At 51.6% G+C, this 19,640-nt stretch overlaps 1 protein-coding gene across 2 annotated transcripts in view; it reads right to left on the bottom strand.

Moving 5' to 3' along the window:
- XXYLT1 (xyloside xylosyltransferase 1) overlaps positions 1–19,640 on the bottom strand; it is a 35,347-nt gene that overhangs the window by 12,359 nt on the left and 3,348 nt on the right. Inside the window, exons 1-3 of one of the 2 annotated variants that reach the window (XM_071752247.1) lie at positions 17,716–19,093; positions 17,171–17,318; positions 3,907–4,039 (exon numbers count right to left, since the gene is read on the bottom strand). In XM_071752247.1, the coding sequence (XP_071608348.1) occupies positions 3,907–4,039; positions 17,171–17,261 (224 nt within the window). In that variant the 5' untranslated portion in view covers positions 17,262–17,318; positions 17,716–19,093. Of the gene's footprint in view, positions 1–3,906; positions 4,040–17,170; positions 17,319–17,715; positions 19,094–19,640 lie in introns of those variants that run through there. The other variant, XM_071752246.1, reaches the window with a different exon arrangement.

Raw genomic sequence — 19,640 nt, 5'->3', positions numbered from 1 at the left:
TGTGATCACTGTGTCCCAGACATCCACCAACCACCACATCTCCCACCAGCCCCTCTCTATTTGTGAACAGGAGGCCTAGCAGGGCTCCATCCATGGTAGGCTCATTTACCAGCTGGAGCAGGAAATTATCCTCTATACACTCTATGAATTTCCTAGACTGCCTCCTCTCTGCTGTGTGGAGTTCCCAGCAGATAACTGGTAGGTTAAAGTCACTCACGAGAACAAGGGCTGACGATCTTGAAACATCCGCCAGCTGCTTGTAGAATAATTCATCACCCTCATCAACCTGATTGGGTGGTCTGTAACAGACTCCCACCAGGATATCAGCCTTGTTGGCCTTCCCCCTGATTCTGATCCACAGGCACTCAACCTTATTGTTACTGACTTCAACTTCTACAGAGTCAAGAGACTCTCTAACATATAGAGCTACCCCTCCAGCTCTCCTACCCTGCCTGTCCCTTCTGAAGAGCCTGTAGCCACCCATGGCAGCACTCCAGTCATGGGAGTCATCCCACCACGTTTCCGTGATAGCGACTACATCATAGCTTTCCTGCTGCACGATGGCTTCCAGCTCCTCCTGTTTGTTGCCCATGCTGTGTGCATTGGTGTACATGCACTTCAGCTGGGCTGCTGATTTGGCTCTTAACTTGGGCTGTCCACCCTTGGGCTCCTTTCTGGAGAGCCCGGTTTCAACCCCATCCCCCATCAAACCTAGTGTAAAGCCCTCCTTATCAGCCCCGCCAACTTATAGGCTAGAGTCCTTTTGCCCTTGCTAAATAGATGAAGCCCATCTGGTTTGAAGAGACTAGGTTTGATAAAATTTGGCCCATGGTCAAAAAACCCAAAGTTCCGCTGGTGGTACCAATCCCTTAGCCACCTATTGATATGATAGGTTTTCCTACTCCTCTCCTCATTCATCTCTGCTACTGCAGGAATTGAGGCGAACACCACCTGTGCTCCTGACCCATCAACTAAACGACCCAGTGCCTTGAAATCCTTTTTAATTGTCTTAGTACTTCTTCCATTAATGCCATCACTGCCAGCCTGGACTACCAACAGTGGATAATAATCAGAGGGCCGAATTAGCTGGGGGAGTTTCCTACTAATATCCCTCACCCAGGCCCCAGGAAGGCAGCAGACCTCCCTGTGGGATGGGTCCGGTCAATATACAGGGCCCTCAGTTTCCCTCAGAAGGGAGTCACCAACTACAACCACCCTTCTTTTTTTCTTTGTAGCTGTAGTTATAACCCGTCTAGTAGACGGGGGGTGAACAGGAGACCTTCCAGACAGATCTTCCTCTTGTCTGTCCTCTGCCTGATTCTCTGAGTCCAGGGCCTCATATCTGTTCTCTAAGGGCACCTGGGGAGATGGGGGGGTTGGGAGGGGATTCTTTTGCCTCTCCGATGAGGGACCTGTTTCCATTCCCTCCCATCCACCTGGTTTGCTCCAACTGCCTGATGGCAGGAGGGGCAGGGCTTCACCATCTCCTTCTGGACTTCTTTTGGAATAGAAAAGGTGTGACTCCACCAGTCAATTTCCCATTCACTGTCCCTAATACTTCTTAGTCTCTCTACCTCCTCCTTGAGCTCTGCCACCAGGCACAGCAAGTCATTCACCTGCTTGCATCGCACACAGACCCCACTCACACTGTCCTCTTGTGCTAACACGAGGCTCAGACACTCTACACAGCCAGAGGCCTGAACAGCTACGTCCCCCTTTCTGTCCTTCTTCAGGGGTTCCGTCTGTGTGGACACATCCTGCATCTTAACAGCAACAGGTTTTGCTTTTTTGGAGACCATTGCTCCTTCACGAGAGCTGGGAGGTGGCTGTGCCCCTCCTGCTTGCCCTGCCTGCACGAATTGCCTCGCTAACTGCCGTGCTACGTTCCTGTTCGCCTGCTCCTGTTTGCCACGCTCTAGGTCGCTAGTGCTACTCGCAGCCCTTTATATCCCTCTGGGCAGTGCTGGGTGCCGCCCCCTTATCAGCTGATTGGCCGCACCTGAGACCACCAGCAGAAGGTGGGGCAGCTCTTTGCAGCTCTTTCTAGCCCTCTCCCTGTGCTGGGCGACGCCCCCTTACCAGCTGATTGGCACAGCTCCAGGCAACACATCCTGCTTGGAAAACACCTTCTGGTCTGCTGTAGGAGCAGGTACCAGAACACTAGCATCCCCTTCAGCTGCAAATTCGACTACATCAACTTGCCACCATTGTTGGGAATGTGTCAAGTGCAGAGGAGCTGGAATATATCCCCCTGGGCAGCACTGGTGCTGCAGGGAGCTGCATGAAGTGGAGAGGAAAACATGAGTGGAAATCAAGAAATCTCACCATCACCCCCACAGCCCGGTAACCCTTCTCCACCCCCACAACCACTTTCCCAACTGGTGCTTCAACCCTGCACATGTGGAGGCTGGCACCTCTTATTTCACACCTACAACACATTTTTATTTTGCTAAAAGTGTACAAATAGCAAAGATAATCTTTTCTTTTTTCACAAAGACACACACTGTCAGCTCGTGCTTTTGTCTGGAAACCCTTTTAGCAGTGAGGTGTGAGCCCCGCGGGGCAGAGGGCTTGGTGGGAGGCCAGGGTGGCATTTGCAGAGCTCGCCCCTCGCCAGGTGATCTGGCAACAAGAATGATTCACATGGAGATAAAAACAGCGCAAGAAGAAAAGCACAGCATAGCCCAAAATGACCCAGAACGTCAAAACTGCAACAACAGAAAGTTCAGCCCAAAAATGCTGCCTGTGAGGCTGTTATTACTTAGCTTGTTTGTCCCCACCATGGGTGGCAGGAGCAAGGAGAGCACAGCATTGGCTCGGGTTAGATACTCAGTCCTGAGCCGCATGGTGCTGTGCCTTGTCCCCTGCCATGCTGGAGACCTCTCCCTCCAGGACAGCACCCCAAAGCTTAACTCAGTTCCCTCGAGGCACGCCTGGTCCCACAAACCACACCCAGACAGCAAGACACCATCTCCTCTCCCTAGCTACGTGTAGAAATCACACAAAACTGATCCCTGCAGAGACAGAACCAGGGAATGATTCCATTGTAGACTAATTGCAGGCAAACAAATGCTTAATGCATCCTGTTCTTGGCTGCACCCCTTATGAACAGCATCTGCTCTGGTGGGCAGTGCTGACTGAGACTGACAATCCAGCACAGCCCCGCAGCCACACTTGGCTGTTTCTGCTCCCTCCATCCATCTCATTTTAAGCCCTAACAATTGGATATAATTAAGTGGGGCTGGATTTACCATTCTGGGCACCAAGATCCTTTCAGGACACCCAAAGCGGATACAAGAGCCCTCCATGCTCCAAGTGCAGAGCAACACTATGGAGAAGAGACCTCAGCATCCGTCTTGCTCTGGCCCCAGCTCTCCCTGAGAAGAGCACAGACCTGGAGGGGAGGTGACACTTCTGCCATGAGCACAGAGGTTTCTTCTTCCAGCCCAGTAACAGTAGGAACAGCAACAGTGACACACTGGTGTCAGGTTCACCCAGCCTAGAAGATATTGCTCCTGCTATGGTGGGGTGGCAGTATTCACAGCCAAAACCTCTGAGCCCCCATACAAACTGATGGTCCAGAATGCCATCAGAACACTTCAGTAGGGATGGTTCAGCAAACACAACTCTAGTGGTTGTGCTATGACCTAGAAAGGGATTTTGGCAATGATTACCAAGAACCTGGTTCCAGAAACCTTGTGGTGGTACATGGGAGTAAGGAAACCTCACTGACACTCTACGCTTTGTTCATACTGAGCTGCAAGTTTCAGATTAAGTACCCCTACAGGGATTAAAGCAGGGACCTGAGTCCCCTAGATTTTCTTCCAAAAACCAACCTGGGCTAAAGAGAAGACATGCCAGCCATCCCCTGCCCACCCTGTGCTCCCCACGGGGAGGGGGCTGTACCTGTACACTGGCTGCATTTCCCTGGCAATGCCAATGACTGCTCCCTCTGGGAAGTTGTTGAACTCATCAAACAGGTCTCGGATGTTGGTCTTGTACTTCAGGTCCAAGTCTACCTGGATGATCTGTGTTATTTCTGGAAGCACAAAGATGAAAAATCAGCTATAGAAGACAAAATCACAACCAGTGAGCACCAATGGTGACATGAGGAAATACACCCAATGGACACATGGTGCAGTCAGCCCTGTGGGCAAGACTTGGCCAGCTCAGGGCAAACATAATCCAGCTGCAATCTCTACAGAAAGCCACCGACCTTCAACCACCACCACCACATTTACCACTGTGCACTTTAGGCATGAATTACTTCAGAAACCGTATCTGGTGGCCTCCTGTTCTGTTTACTCCCTCCTTCCTTCCAGAAGGTTCTCCACATGACTAAGAAAAGCAAGAGGTAGCTTCAACCTGGCATCCCCCTTTCTAGAGGTGCTTCTCCAGGAGCAGCCACACAAAACCCCATGCTTACCTTAAGAACATCTGGGAAAAGCTACTAACTCCACAAATGCTTCCCAGTTCCAGCCCTCTCAGCATCCCTGGCTCAAAGCATCAGAGCCATTCCCATCACAGACAACATCAGCAGTGCAGTCAGCCACATGACACCCTCAGTAACATTTGCACAAGCTCGTTAGCTGCCAGCAGCTGATGTGGGCTTCTATGAGGGCAGAAATTACAGCCGCCTGCCTGCACAAAAACTGCTGGTGGTGTGCAGCAGCCTGGAAAACTTCATCATGGCTGGTGGTACTGTCAGAGAGGATGAGGGTTGTGAAGACATGGAAGCACCACCCACCTGCAGTAGGAAAGTCAAGAGTGAAGACAGGATGAAGGACTTCATTATCAAGACCAGGCCTGAGCTCATTAACAGGGTCAGGCCCCTGTCTGCATTTGTTGTAGTCTCCTCTGCAACACATGAGACCCATTGATGGAGATGGTGCTCAGGAGAGGGTGCAGGAGATGCACCTTGTCAAGACTGCTTGTCCCAGGATCTGGGGATGTTGTACACATTGCAGGAGGCCATGTCAAACGGAGCAAATGCTATGAGACATTAGACCATCCTGTAGGTTCCCCCAGCCCTGAGTAAAGCCATGGTCATCTTCTCGCTGGCTGGCCAAGACCAGCCCAGCCCTGCTGGGAGACTGTGAGAGGAGATGAGTGATCCTCCATGGCCTTATGCAATGCCAGCACTATTTATATGTGTTACAAAAGCCAAGAGCAAACTAGCCAGGCTGTTTAGCACTCGACATTAACTGGATTAAAAAGACTGTCAGCCTGTTTCACCCCCCCCTCAGCACACACTGGTGTTGCTACAGCTCTGTGTGGGCTCCATGTGCCTGTCCCCACTTTTCACAGCAATTAGCAAACGAGGCCTCATCTTTCCTCCTGCAGGCAGAAGCATGAGCCCAGCCTGCCCTCATCCTCTGCTGCCTGCACCCCCTTGGCTACAGGCAGGGCCTCCTATCAGGGCTGGCACTTCTTCAGCCTTCACACTACCTCCATTCCTCAGCCCCTCACCCTGCTGTGCCTGGGACAGGCTGCTGGCTACCCCAGGTCTGCTGAGAGCAGGAGGCACTTGTGCTGTTTTCACTCTCTGAAGCCACCACTGGGGATAGAGACCCAGGGATGCTGACAGCAGCCAGGCACGGGCAGCTGTCCTCCAGCACAGGAATGCAGCTTTGCCATTCCAGAGGTATTCATCACTTGGTGTTTGTGTTTCATGCAGATGTGGGGCTGTACAGCAGCTTTGGATTTTTTTTACAGTAATCCAGGGCTCTTGGCAATTGGTTGTATCTACCACACTGTCCTCATTTAAGAAGAAAAAAGCCCATGAGGTTAAGCAAGAAATATACTGCTTACTCTGCGAAGCATCGAAGCAGAAATATAAATCAAGGAGAAATAGTATCTCAGCTACAACCCAGACTGTATCTCAATTTATTTTTTCAACATCCATCACCCTCTATCTGCTAAAAGGGAAGGCCACACTCCCTTCAGCCAACAGTACAGCAATCCCCAAGCCTACTGAGTATTTACTACAGCCATAATCCTCTGTTTGCAAAGATTTAAAACCCAGGCATAGTAATTCACTACAGGCTAAAGCAGGTCTTGACCTGAAAGCAATTTCCCTCAGCCTTCCCAACAGCCTTAGAAATTGGTAGTGCAGCTCAAGCAGATGAATAGAGTGTAGGATTTCTGCAATGGGGAATGAGACATATCCCAAACACCCCAAACCTCCCCAGTGGTTCTTACCACAGCAGTGCAAAACCCCAAGTCCTTAATGATACTGCAAATGAGAATATCCAGGCTGGTCACAAAACTCCAGGGCCTACAGCACAAGGGGAACTTGAGTCCTCCTAGGCACTGCCAAGGATGGAGAGAGGGGATGAGATTCCCAGGAGGATGGATCCCAGCCCGGCTCACAGCAGCTCCTGATGCCTCATCAGGTTTCAATTAAATCAACCATGAGGCACGTCATCCAATTGTTCTCTAAAATCACAGATAAGCACTAACTGCAATTAACCACAGTGGAGAATAAAAGCTGAGCTTGGGGGAATCTCCAGTCCCAGCCTGCCTGCCCCAGCCACAGCACCCAGCTCTGGTCCTGTGCTGTGCTGGCAGAGCCCCCCAGCAAAAACTCACTAAAAAATTATACTCAGAGAACATAAAGTACTTTTCCTTTTTTTTTTTTTTTTTTTTTTTTTTTTTTTTTTTTTTTTTTAAATTTCTTTTTCTTTTTAAGCAAGCATGAGCTGCAACACTGAGACAAAAGCAAGAATGGGTGACTTTAAGTGCTGCTGTGCCAGATGCAACTTGCACAGAGAGATTAATGGCATATACGATTTCTCTGCCTGTGGCTGGCAGGGGGCCAGGCACTAATATTTATGATGTATCATGCTGTTTTGCCCTCTTACCAAACATTTTGTCCTGGCTGCCATGTGGGGGTGGAGGAATCTCGTGCTCTCTTAGGCACAAACTGCTCAGAGGGGTCCAGGTGAAAATGTAGGAAAAAGCTGAAGGTCTTTTGCTTGGCAAGCAAGTTTTCTAACTTTGCCATTTTCTAACCTCTGCTCCGTTCAGCTCCAGTTCTTCCAACCACAGTGCATAAAGGAGAGTTATCCCATTCAAAGCAGAGATGATGTCCATTAGCAGTGACAGTTTTATGGCAGAGTCTGGCCCCATTTAACGCTTGTGATATTTTACTGCAGCCTCACACCAGCAGCTGCAGCAGGGCTACTGCCTGGGCTTGACTCAAACCCTTCCTCCAGCTCTGGCCAGAGGAGAAAGAGCAGCTTAAGAGATGTGTGATCCCACAGCAGGGTCTGTGGTGATAGAAACCAGGAGAGAAACCGAGCACCAGTGCCCAAGCCTTGCACTCGGGCTCAGCTGCCAAAGAGAGGGAGAATCAAGGTTATGCCAGAGCATGACTGTAGAGAGATGCTGGTGCAGATCCCCTCTAACGTGGGTGCTCCCTCCTTTCCTCAGCCCAGTGAAGAGACACGGGCAGGCAGAAGCCACTCCCCTGCGCCCAGCATCTTCTGCTAGGACCTGGCAGAGCCATGCCAGCATGCAAGCAGGCACCCCAGGTGCATGCCAAGGGGCCCAGTGGGTTCTCTGGATGCTCTTGAGTGGTGCCTGGGACAGGGGACAGCGTCTGCAGCAAGTCTGATGGCCTGTCCCAGGAGACACCAACACACAGTGCCAGCCTTGGGAGCAAATGGCTCTTCTCCAGAAAGTCAGGCAGGACCATGAGCCACAGCAGGGACACAGGGAGGAGGCTTTGGCCTGCCTGGAGACTTGGATTGCTATCCCCTGGCCTGAGTTGGGGGGATAGCCTGCAGGGGATTTACAACTACAGGAAAGGGGAACGATGAGGGTAAGCACAACATAAAATGTGAAGGTCAGAGCTTCCAGAGAGTCTGGGAGAAGGTGCCAAGCACACAGGCCTGTGGGCACAACTCCATTGGCTACTCTGGGAATGCCAGCTGTCAGCTGGCAACCCAATGGCTTACGGGAGCCAAGGAGATCCCCTTGTCACAGAATGACTGAGGCTGAAAAAGCTCTCTGAGATCATCAAGTCCACCCTATGACCTAAGACCACCACTTTGGCTATACCATGGCACTAAGTGCCACATTCAGTCTCTCCTTAAACACCTCCAGGGATAGCAACTCCATCACTTCCCTGGGCAGTCCATTCCAATGTCTCATCACTCTTCCCATGAGGAAGTCAGCTATTTGCCTTTTCCTGCTGTCGTGCCTTTGCCTCCAGAGGGCTGCTGTCTCTCCCTTGCTGCAGGCATCCAGGGCCAAGGCAAGCAGCAGCGTGACACCCACCATGCACAGCATCCACACCACCAGCACTCTGCAGAAAGGGGACGGAGTGACAACAGCCACAACTCATGTCCAGGAACAAACAGCGATATGGAGAGCTGCCATCACAATGCATAGGGCAGAAGCTGTCCAGCAAATGGTTTGGTCTTAATCACTGTTAAATGAGCAGTGGTTTAACAGCTTTAGATTAGAAGAAGCAAGAATTGAAACCTCCTGGAGGTGGTGTAGCTCTCCAGCCCATCGATAGGCTCATCTTGGCATGAGCTCAGCTTCCTTCTCAGAGTACAAAATCCTGCCTGAAGCTGGTCTGGCAGTGGAGCTGCTGCAGGGAGCAGTAGGATGGCAGGAGGGGACAGGCCACCACCCTACCAGACTGCACCGTGCCCAAACCTCAGACATGCTCCTGAGGCAAATGCATCACCAATGCTGGTGGTGATGTGGCTCTGCTCCTGCCATTCCCTGCACCTGTATCAGCAAACCTGCTTTGAAAGAACCTAAGCACTCCAGTGCACCATGGCAACGAGGACAGACTCCTCTGATATGTGCCAGGTGGGGACACCCCCACTTCCCTGTGCCTCCTCTGCATCAAAACAGTGACTTCTGGGGCCAGAGGCTCATGTCTTCCACCCATATGGAACAGAAGAGGTGAGATAAAGGAAGACACCACCAGGACTGCTGACCCCTTGTATGCTGTGTGACCCAGGCATGCCACTTCACCTCTCCCCACAGAGCCAGCAGCAGCAAGCCCTGCTACACAAGGGGGCAGGACCCCATGCACCCTTCTGAACACCACATGGGGGGAAATGGCCCTGCACGGGCTGGGTGACAGGCCGGGACAGACAGCTGCCAGATGGTGAGCAGCTCAGATACCCTTCTGCAGGTACAGCAGTGCAGGGGTGACACAGCAGCAAAGGGACAGGAGTGTCCCATGCTGGTTGCACCTCTGGGTGCTGTGGGGCTGCCGCTAGGGGCTGTGCATTTTGCGATTTGATTTGAACCATCAAAAGAAAGAGAGCTGGGCAGCCCAGGCTGTCTGAGTTGGGGTCAGCAGGGCTGGAGGGCTGAGTCCTGCTGCCCCTGGGCCCACCTGGACAGCCTCCCTTCCACCTCTCCCCATTGCTGAGTTTGGCTCTGAGTATTGATGATTTTTATCAGCTGTCCTCATCACAACAGGGGGACATCCTAAGGAATGCAGGAGTTGTGAAGGACCAGCAGTGACTTTTGGATGACTGCCCTGGGCAATAAACCTCCAGGAGGAAGGCAGCAGCAGCCCCTGCTTCAGCGGGCAGCACCCCTCAGCTCTGCCAAGCCTCCTGCACCGCCTGTGAAACCAGAATCCTCTGCCTTCGCTGGCTCACAGGGATGTCTGGCCAAGAAAAACACCACTCCCACGGCCAGCACCAAGGCCAGGCACAGGGCAGGTGACAGGCTCTGGAGGGTTCCTGTGCCACCCATAGAGCACTGCCCAGCTGAAGCAGCCAGACACCCCCCAAAGCCTGAGCTGCAGAGGGGAACAGTGCACAAGTGCAGCTCTGGTTCTGGGCAGCCATGCCAACACCACCACAAGCCCAGCGCTGACACACGGTTTATTTACACAAACACTATGTTCTCTGCCCTGCCCTTCATTACAGGCTGCCTGGTTTTGGCTTGCCCCCCCCTGCACTGCCAGCTGCCCCTGGCTGCTCTCCCTCCTGCTGTCACCAGGGCTGCCAGCAACTTCCCCTCCGGCTGCACGCTGCCCCTGCCAGGCTGTGTTTTCTCTACAGATAAAGTCTCCTGCTCTGCTTCCAGAATTAATCACTGCTGCTGCACAGCTGACCCCGACAGCGCCGGGGAGCCTGGCCCAGAGGAAGGCAGTGAGGCAGGGACAGGCACAGCATCTGCAGACACAACACACTCTGCAGAGCTCTCTGCCAGCATGCTGGCGACTGGGGGGCTGTTGTCCCCTATCCCAGGCCTTGCTGCTGCTCTGGAGCCCATTCCTAGAGAAAACAACCCTACAAAGCCCTGTGCCAGCAGGCCTTGCTGAGGTGCAAGGCCTTCCATCTGCCCACTTAAATGCAGGTCTGTGCCTCTGCTGCAGAGTCAAGGGTCTTCCCTGCTCCCTGGGGCAGCCCAGCAGCCCCCTCCCCATCCAGCAGCCCCCCCTTCAGGCAAATAGGGCACCGGGGGGGGGGGCAGGAGGCAAAGGGGGACATGCCCAAGCGACCAGGCCACTAACCGGGTTTCTGCAGCACCAATTAGGCACCCAGTAGAGCAGAGCAGCAGCTGCTGCACAGCAATTCCAGCCCATCAGATAATTAAAAAATTAGGCTGTCTGATAGACAGATAACAAATCACTACTACCCACCCAGGGCAGGCACCTGGGTGAGCTCAGGGGTCTGGGGCAGCAGCAACACCTCTGTGTACTCATGGCAGCATCCCTCTTCTCGCCCTGCTCCACACCCTGCAGCCACCTCCAGAGGGATGGAGAGACTTGGCAGGAGACAGATGCATGTTGTTCCAGGAAATTAATTTTTTCCTGTGCATTCAAGTGTCTCCTTGTAATACATCAAGGTCTGAGATACCAGTACATAATGGTTCTCAACACCTTGGCTCTTAACTGGACTCCAAAGCAGAGACTTTGCTGAGCATGACAGCTTTCAGGATGGAGCTGGAAGTGCTGCTTACTGTGTATTTAATATATGGTGCTGTTGGGGGAGGAGTGTGAAGACACTTTTCAGAGCTGGAGGAAGAGCAGCAGGAAACCCTATAATCAGACAAAATAAGGTTTAATTCCAGGTTGCCATAAATTGCAAAGCAGTGTGGATGGAAAGCTGTGAAGTAACGTGCAGGTGAGATTGAAAGGGAAACTAAAAAGGGATACAGGAAAAGAAATGCATTAAAGGCAGATGAGCTCATGTCCCGATTAACTGCACATGGTGGAGGAAGGGATTTTGTCCTTGTTTCTTCCACCTAACCAATAAGGAGCTACAGCAGAGCCCCAACAAGGCTGTGTTGGGGACAGGGGAGTGGGGCTGGATGGGGAGGGAAGCACCCACCCACGGCACCAGGCACCCAGACCCCACACTCCATGGGGAGGGGGAAACAGCCGCCTGTGCCTGCCCCAGCCTGACAGATCTGGGACGTCCAAAAATAACCAGTGGTGGCACTGCAGAGAGGGGCAGCCAGTGGAAACGATGAGAAGTGACACCATCCCCGGGGCTGCAGGTTGTGCTGGGGCCCAGAGGTGGCAGTGCCATGGGGAAGGGACCTCCCCAAGGCGGGGCTGCTGGGCACGTCGCTCTGACTGCAGCAGCCCTTCCCAACAGCTCCTCTGCAGCAGGGATGGGTCCAGGGGCTCTCCAGCCAGGAGAGGCTCATCCTGGTGTTAGCATCTTGTTTTGGCAGTTGAGGACCCCCCTAAAAAGCAACAGATTCTGGAGTTTACCTGGGGGAGACTTGCTTAGATCTGTTGTTGCCTGCTCCCAAAAAATACCACAGAAACAACTCCCATGGCACAACAGGCTCAACCCAGCAAGGAACGATGTCTGGCACCATTCTCCCCATGGCTTGCAAATCCATCACTCCAGCCTCTTCTCATTGCAGAATCTGACATGAGTGAGCAAAGCCCCGAGATAGGCTAGGGAGGGAATCTAGCTGTTTTTCACGTGGCTGCAGCAAGAAGCAGGTAGTTATGAGAGCACACCACAAACTATTAACAGTCCCTCCATCCTTGTAAAGATGGGAACATCTTTGCCAGAAAATAAAACCTTCAGCCACTGCAGCATCCTGTGGGAACTGTGGCTAGAGACCACGTGGCTCTGGCACCATCTCCCATGACTCCAACACAGACTCTCATTTTCTCATCCTCTTTACAAGACCTCCAATAAGGCACGATCATGCCTGGAGCATCTGGGACACAGGAAGTCTCCTCCTAGCACACTCCCAACCCACTGCATGTCTGTGTACCCAGAATGTGGATCGGATCAGCAACAGCTGTAACTCTCAGCCGGCAGGAAAGGATCAGGAGTGATGTGCTCTCAAAATGTTAATTTCTTACAATCTAAGCTGTTGAATTTTGCAGGTAGCTGCACTGTGCACCAAAAAATGCTCTGCTGCTGACAGGAGGAAGGAGGGGAGATGATGCTCTCCCATCTTCCTCTGCCAGACTCCACCTTGCAGACCTCTGAATCATGTTTCTCTGTTTGCAGTGTGACACAGGATCAATGCACCGTAACTAAATGCACGCAGGTGCTGTTGAGGGGAAGCATTGTGTGTAGTCACCTGGCACCCCACAGGCAAACAGAGCCCAATCCAGGCAATCCTGCATTATGACTGATTCAAGCACTGCAGCTGTAATGGCAAACCCTCACACATGCATGCCTACAAATCCTGTTATGCCAAATGCAACAGATCACATTTGCAGCACCCTGCCTGCCTGCTTTTACAGAAGCCTGCTAGCAGAAGGCAGTTTCTTGACAAGGCATTGTTCCATCCCACAGAATATTTTCCTCTGCTTCACCCCTTTCCCCGGCTCCCAGCCTCCCACAGCCAGCAGCAGGAGAGCTCTGGGTGCCAGACCTCAGTGCAGGCAGGGTGCCCTGAGAAGGAAGAGCAGTGGTCACTCCAACATGTCTCTTCCCTGGCCTTTGCCCTCCCTCCATCTCCACCTCGTGGGAAAAGTGTAAGCTGGTGCTCACAGAAGCCACTGTCTCTGGGACAGGACTCCCAGGGCAGAAAAGACTGATAGCAGTTTTGTGGGAGACCAAGCAAGAGCCAGCAGCTGGAGCCTGCTGCAAGCAGCACCAAACCCCAAGCAGCCTGGGGCTTGGTCATTGACAGGCAGCTTGGACAAACATCAGTATAACCACCTCTACACTTAATAATCAGTACAGCTATTGATAATGAATGGAAGACATTAGCCCATCCAGAGCCTGAGGCCAGGGAGAACTCTGGACCCCCTGTTTGATCCCTGTGTGTCACAGCCACGAAGTCCAGATACCTGCCATGAAGCCACTGTCACAGCTCCTTGCCAGCAGCTGCCTCCCCAAACATGGACCTGCTCATTCTCCCCCAAGAGCTGTCCATGCTGCCCACACACACAAAGCCACATCCCCCCTGATGTGGTCCTGCACAGCTGGCAATTCCAGGAGAACCTGAGCAGAGTCAGTCTCTACCAGACAGCAGCTTGCCATGATTTCCTCTTCCATGATGCAGCCCAGCATCTACAACATCCCACAGCAAGAAGCTCCAAAGATCACCACACCTGTGCAGTCCCTGTTTTAACCACTGACTCTCACTGACTCTGATGCCTCCCCAGTTCTTGTACTAACAGCTGCCCTGCATGACTCTTCATGGACTGCACCATAATCCCTTCAGCCAGCCTGCTCCTGTACCAGAGGATCCCAGGCAGACAGGTTCGTCCCATACAGAAACCACTGCTCTTCTGTGAACCTCTTCTGAACTTTTTCCAACACATCATGTTGGTACACCATAAATTTTGCAGTGCCCAATGATGTCTGCCTTGTTCTTCCATGTAGCTCCTTGTCTTTATTTAATCACAGAAACTTAACCACTTCTGCTGTTGCTTAAGTTTCCTTACAAGCCCTTGATGAGTAACCCTACCAAATGCATCTGGAGATCAAGCTCCTGAGTTTTCAGTCAGCAAGTCCCTAGCTGTGTCTTCATGGTAAACTAATTCTTCCAAAAAAACACCTTATTTGGGCCAAGGACTCCCTGGGGAGGCCACAGCTTCCCCTGGCTGCCCCTCTGCCACCACATCTCCTCCTTCCCTCACCATGGCACCCGGAATCTGTCCCGGGATCTCATCCACCAGGCAGCTCTGCTCAGACATTGCTCCTTCATCGATCCACAAGGAAAGTGATAAAAATGTGCCCAGACCTCTGAAGTTACATGGCTGTAATGACAAGTGCCTAGAGGGATTGAAGCCAGCTGGGAAGTGACAGGTCACCTCTGGACAGGCATACTGAAAAGGAAAGTAAAAAGCCTTTGTCCAGGCTTCCCCTCCTAGCACTGCTCTGCAAAGTCCCAAGATCATTTCATGCTAACATAATCCTCATCCTGGCAGCTCCTCCTAAACCTGAACCCTGTTCGTCCCCTTTCTGTGTAACTTTCCCATCACTTCTGCCTTGCAAAAAAATGCATCAAACCCTCCTCGGGCTCCTTGGCCACCTCCCTCCTGGCCACCATCACATTAGAACAGGATTTATGAGCCTCAAGCACAGACAAGAGTTATGTAGTCTGCACTTCTGCATGCTGCATACCAAGTCCCCAGCTGGTTTAAATCAGATTAATTCTACTGATGTAAGGCATTTAAAAGAAGAGAGTTCCATGATTTACACCAGCTAAGAAGCTGTTATATTATATTTTGGCAGCTGCAGGTTTTAGATCTGAAGTTTTTTGGGCAAGGATCCCAAGCAGCAGTGAAAAACCAAGCAGCTGAGTGGCAAAACTCATTTATCCTCAGTGCAACATGCATGCAGCCCACGTGTTCTGCAAAAGTCTTATTTTTTAAAAAATATAGCCCTGGTGTTAAGCTGTGCTTGCCACCAGTCTGCAAAGTCAGTGCCCCATCACAACCCCAAGGCTTTAAACAAATCACTAAGTCATGATACTACAGAAATGCCTCCCTTCAAAAAATGGTAAATTTGAAAAACTGAAGCCAGCCAACTTTATTCCAAAGGTTGCTAACTACAGGAAAAAACCAACAACCAACCCTATACGCATATTAATAAAAATGCAAACAAACACACAATAGAGTTTAATAATAAAATAATGGCCTTTATTCCTGCTGGAGGCTGCTTCAGCTTCCAACCAAATCTGGTTGGAAGATTGGTGCTAAAAAAATTGGTGCTAACACTGAAGCCAGACGTGCCTGAAAAGGTTCACAAAAAGAGGCAGGTGAAACAGCATAGAAATGCACAGGAAAAATGCTAGCACTGCCTGAAAAGGGAAGTTTTGCCTTTTCTTCTCTATTTTAGCAAAATGGCTTCTTCACGCCAGTAGAGGTTGGTCTGTCAGAGGCAAAAGGGTGGCAGGGACCCAGTACCATTCCCACAATACCCACAAGTCTGCCATCAGGCAGCAGAGCTGCAGCCTTCCCTGCTGCCTCCTGTCTGGTGTCAGATGCACATCAGGAATCAGTGCAGGGGCTGGGGAGTCCCACTAGCCTCATAAATCACCAGCCACCCAGGGCAGTAAATATTACCTTCCTCACAAAGGAAATATTTTACTAGCAACTTCTGAAACAAAAATTGAGCTCATGAAACTGTAAAAATGTCTCTAAGCATCCTTTGCCATGAATGTATGGCTGAAAGCACTGTCAGGCTGAGGGAGAACAAACAAGCTTCCCAAGAGATGAAACAACCGGCAGGTTGATGAACTGAGAAAAGGCATTTCAGATTGAGAAGCTTCTTGCTGGCAAGCAGCATGACAAGGATATCTTTAGCACATGGTAAAGACAGGACAGGGAATCACGACGAGTGAATTAGCCAGCACTAATGCTGCCATTTGTATTCAGTGTGCTTCAAAGCGCTCACAATGCAGACATCACCAGACACAAAAAAAATTACCCAAGTCGAATGGAGAGGAAAGCACAGAACATCCACAGAGTAATGATCAGCTGGGCTGGATGGAACCCTTGGGGCTGCTTTGCCCCACAGCACCAGGGGGACAAAGCAGTCCCCACTGTGCCTGCCTGCACAAATTAAACATCCCTGATTAACAAGCTAGCAGAAGACACTCTGCCCCCGGACTTGTCAAGAGGAAGCCCCACAAACCAGAAGGCAGAGCCAAACTGGGACAGAGCTCAGCAGGGGCACAGGGGAGTCACACCTGCCCACGTCCCAGCAAAAGCAAGTCTGTGCCTGAGGTCCATAGTAGGAAGTCAACAGGGAATATTATGGCTGGGCAAAGACCCCAGATGCTGAGGAAGCTGTGGGTGATGGTACCAGCCTTGGGAACAGCTCTTTCAGCAACACTCATGTAGAAGTGGGCCACCACCACATCCCATCCACAAGCAGCTTTGAGAGGACAGTCACCTCACCTCCCAGGGCAGGTGCAGAGCTGGGCAGATCCCCAGAGCTCCCTGCTGCCACTGCCATCTGCAACCTGCCATGGCATGGGGAGGGCAACTGGCCAGGGACAGGGTGCTGTCCTTACCAGTGCATCAGGCCAGCAGGGCAGCCAGAAGGGAGAGCCCAGAGACTGGCACTAGGAAGAAATGGACAGGACTGGAAGAACTCCAGGGAAGGGGTCTGGTGTCCAGGGATGCATTCAGAGAGCATGCTAGTCCCATGGGGGAAGCATCCATGTGCAGCTGGGGAAGGAAAACATGGCATCATCTTGAGCCAAGCCCTTGACAGCTGCCTTGTTTTCCTACAGATTTATTGTTGTTCCTGCACTCAATAACAGCAGACTAAAGGCACAACAAGGAAACTCAAGGGACGACTGGTTCCCAATCAGCGAAGCTTTCACCAAAGCCAAGAGGAAAGCTTCAACACCCACTCTACTGATGCTTGCTAGCATACAGTCAGGATGCTGTGCCACAGACACGAGGCACCTCTTTCTGCTGACATCCCCACAGGACAGCGGGCCATGAACACACACAGGGCAAGCACAGATGCTCCTGCCTTGCCTCTCCTACTGTCTCACGGCCAGCTGCTGCCTGTGAGCTGCAGCATGAATAACCTCCCACCAGCAGAGACCTAGATGTGGGCAGTCTTTGACCAAAGGGTCCATCACTGCAGGAATGAGCAGAACCCTGGGAACCCACCCTAAAGTTCATTAACTTCCTCTGCATTTGAAACAGCAATAGATAACATTTTGGTGCAGAAGAAAAAGAGGCTGTGTTGCTGGAGGCAGCTGCTGCAGCAAAGTGGAGGCTTACCTTTGGGCATGATGCGGTGCATCGCAACTGACAAGAAGAAGATTGAGTCGCTGTAGTAGGTCCCCGATCCAGCACTGAAGTGTTTCTGCATGGCTTCAACAATTGGAAACAGCTTTTCTGTCAGCTCATTCACATCATGGACTGTTACCTAAAAGCAACACCAGAAACATCACTCAGCCACTGTGTCTGGGCACTGGCCCAGTGCTGGTGGCCTTTGCTCAGCCTGCGCTGGCACAGGAGGTTGGTGGAGCACAAATACTGCTGCTGCACAAAGGGGCCTGGCTGCCATGACCCATGCCTCAAGCAACAGAGTTTTTATGACCATGCCATAAATCTGATATGGGTTTAGAAAGACTTAAGTCCACTCACACAATCAAGTCATTCAACGGTTTTGTTCTTTTTTGGGTTTTTTTTTCCAGTCTGTTCCCACTGCCTAATGCAACCACATATCTGGTGTCCCATATGGAAATCATCAGCAGGGGTGACAGTTCACTCCAGACTCTGGCATCCTGCTGTTTTGAGGCAAGCCAGACCACGTCACTTACCCTGAGGACCAAGACTCCCTCCTACAGCAGCAGGCAGTGACAGGGCCAGGGACACAGCCCGGATTTCCTGAACATCAGCCCAGCATGCAGGCAAGCTCTGCAGCACGTCCTGCTGGGGCTGGAGAGGGAAAGGGACAACAGGCCACAGCACAGTGACAAAAACCCAAAGATGAGCAGTTACAGCAGAGCTGAGCACCTTCTCTAGATGGAGCACAGCCCGCGTGTGCCGGAGCTTTGCCTGTGCTAAGCCAGCAACGCTCTGCTGGAGCCCCTGCATGCCTGAGCAGGTGGTGGCCATGGGCCAGAAACTGGAGTGACTGCAAATGTACTTTATCAGCTACTGAAGCTTTACAAACTTATAATAAATTCTGGTCAAAGTCTGATGAACAGAAACTTTCATGCGCCCCAACACTCATTATAAACCCAGGAGGAAGCAAGTCACTGAATCAAGCAAGGTAACAGGAGGGAATTTGAGGGTAATTAAGAGAGACAAGGGACACGACCCTGGTGAGGATAAGGGGGAGTGCAGGAACTCAACTGTGGAGAGTTGAGGTCACACTGCCTGCTTCAGGCCAGGAAAAGCAGGAAGAGCCCAGCAGGAACTGAAGGCCGGTGAGGACAGAACTTTGCAGCGGCACCTGAATTTCTTAAAGGGGATCCTGTGCCCTTTGTTTGAGGGAACTCGTCCCCATGACCTCCATAGATCCCTTCCAAACTAAACTCTTCAACAGTTCTGTGGTTTTGCTCCTTTTTCATACATCTGGGCACTGTATGAGAGCCTGTGAACAGGCCCTGTGGCCAGCGTGTCCCTTGGCACAGTGGCCACGCTGCCGGCATCCTGGCTGCTGGGCCTGGGGCCAAGCGCCTGCAGGAGGTCAGCAGGAAAACCCCAGAACAACGCGTACCGGGAACGTGGGCTGGGAGAGCTCAGCAGCAGCTGCACCTGCCTGTGGGCAGTGTATGTAACCCTTCCTCACAACACTGCAGGGGAGGAAACTCCACTACCGGGGGTATTAGGGCAGCACCTCCCCTCAGCCCCACTGAGCTGCTGGGTCAGAGCTTCAGGAAGGGGCAGGAGATCAGCATCGGCTGCGGGGAGCAGTTGGCAGCACCAAGTGCTGCTGGTGGCAGCAGTCCCAGGTGACCTAACAACAAAACGTGGCTACTGCCCTGGTGCAAAGGCACTGACTACCTGTGCACGGGGCTGAGCACCACCAGCCTAGGGATGCATGATGTTCTTCTCCCAGGCCAGCTTGATATGGGCAGCTTTGGGGTCTGGCCAGACTGGAAAGGTATGGAGAAGAAATACAGCACCTGTGAGTGTCCTTTTGCATCCATCAAAGGTATTTGGAGGCCAGCACAACACACAGAAACAGCTGAGCAGGGGGGAAAAAAAAAGTCAAATCAGTTCGTTATCTCTGAAATGAGCAGTGCCAAGTACGAGTGAACAAAAATAATGGGAAAAATACTCCTGAAACTCCAGACCAAGCATCATCTGCCTGCCCTGCCCTGTCAAAGAAAACAGAAAAATTTATCCTTTGCCCAACCTTTGGTTAGGCACTTCTGCAAAGTCAGCTCCTGAGCAGCTGAATCTTCCTTCCGCAGCCACAGGCCATCCTGTCTCTCCAGGACTGCAAGGGTTTCTCCTCTCCACTCTGCCAGACTTCAGCACAGCTTGTTGATCTAATTTTGTACTTGTTGCTAATTTTGAACTTAATTATTTATTTGTGTAACAGCTTTCAGTAAATCCCCATAGCTAAGTCCAACCACATTTGCTGAGGACATAAATAAGTTCTAGGGGTTTCCTGTGCAAAAGCACTTTTATAAACACAGAACCTGAGAAAAGACACCCTCAATTGATTCACTAGAAAAAAACAACTTACTGATAGTAAGTACTGATTCTCTTTAACTTTCTCTCCTTCTCA

Source organism: Heliangelus exortis, chromosome 9 (genome assembly GCF_036169615.1).
Source record: "Heliangelus exortis chromosome 9, bHelExo1.hap1, whole genome shotgun sequence".
Taxonomy (NCBI): domain Eukaryota; kingdom Metazoa; phylum Chordata; class Aves; order Apodiformes; family Trochilidae; genus Heliangelus; species Heliangelus exortis.
This window is presented reverse-complemented; position numbering and strand designations above follow the sequence as displayed.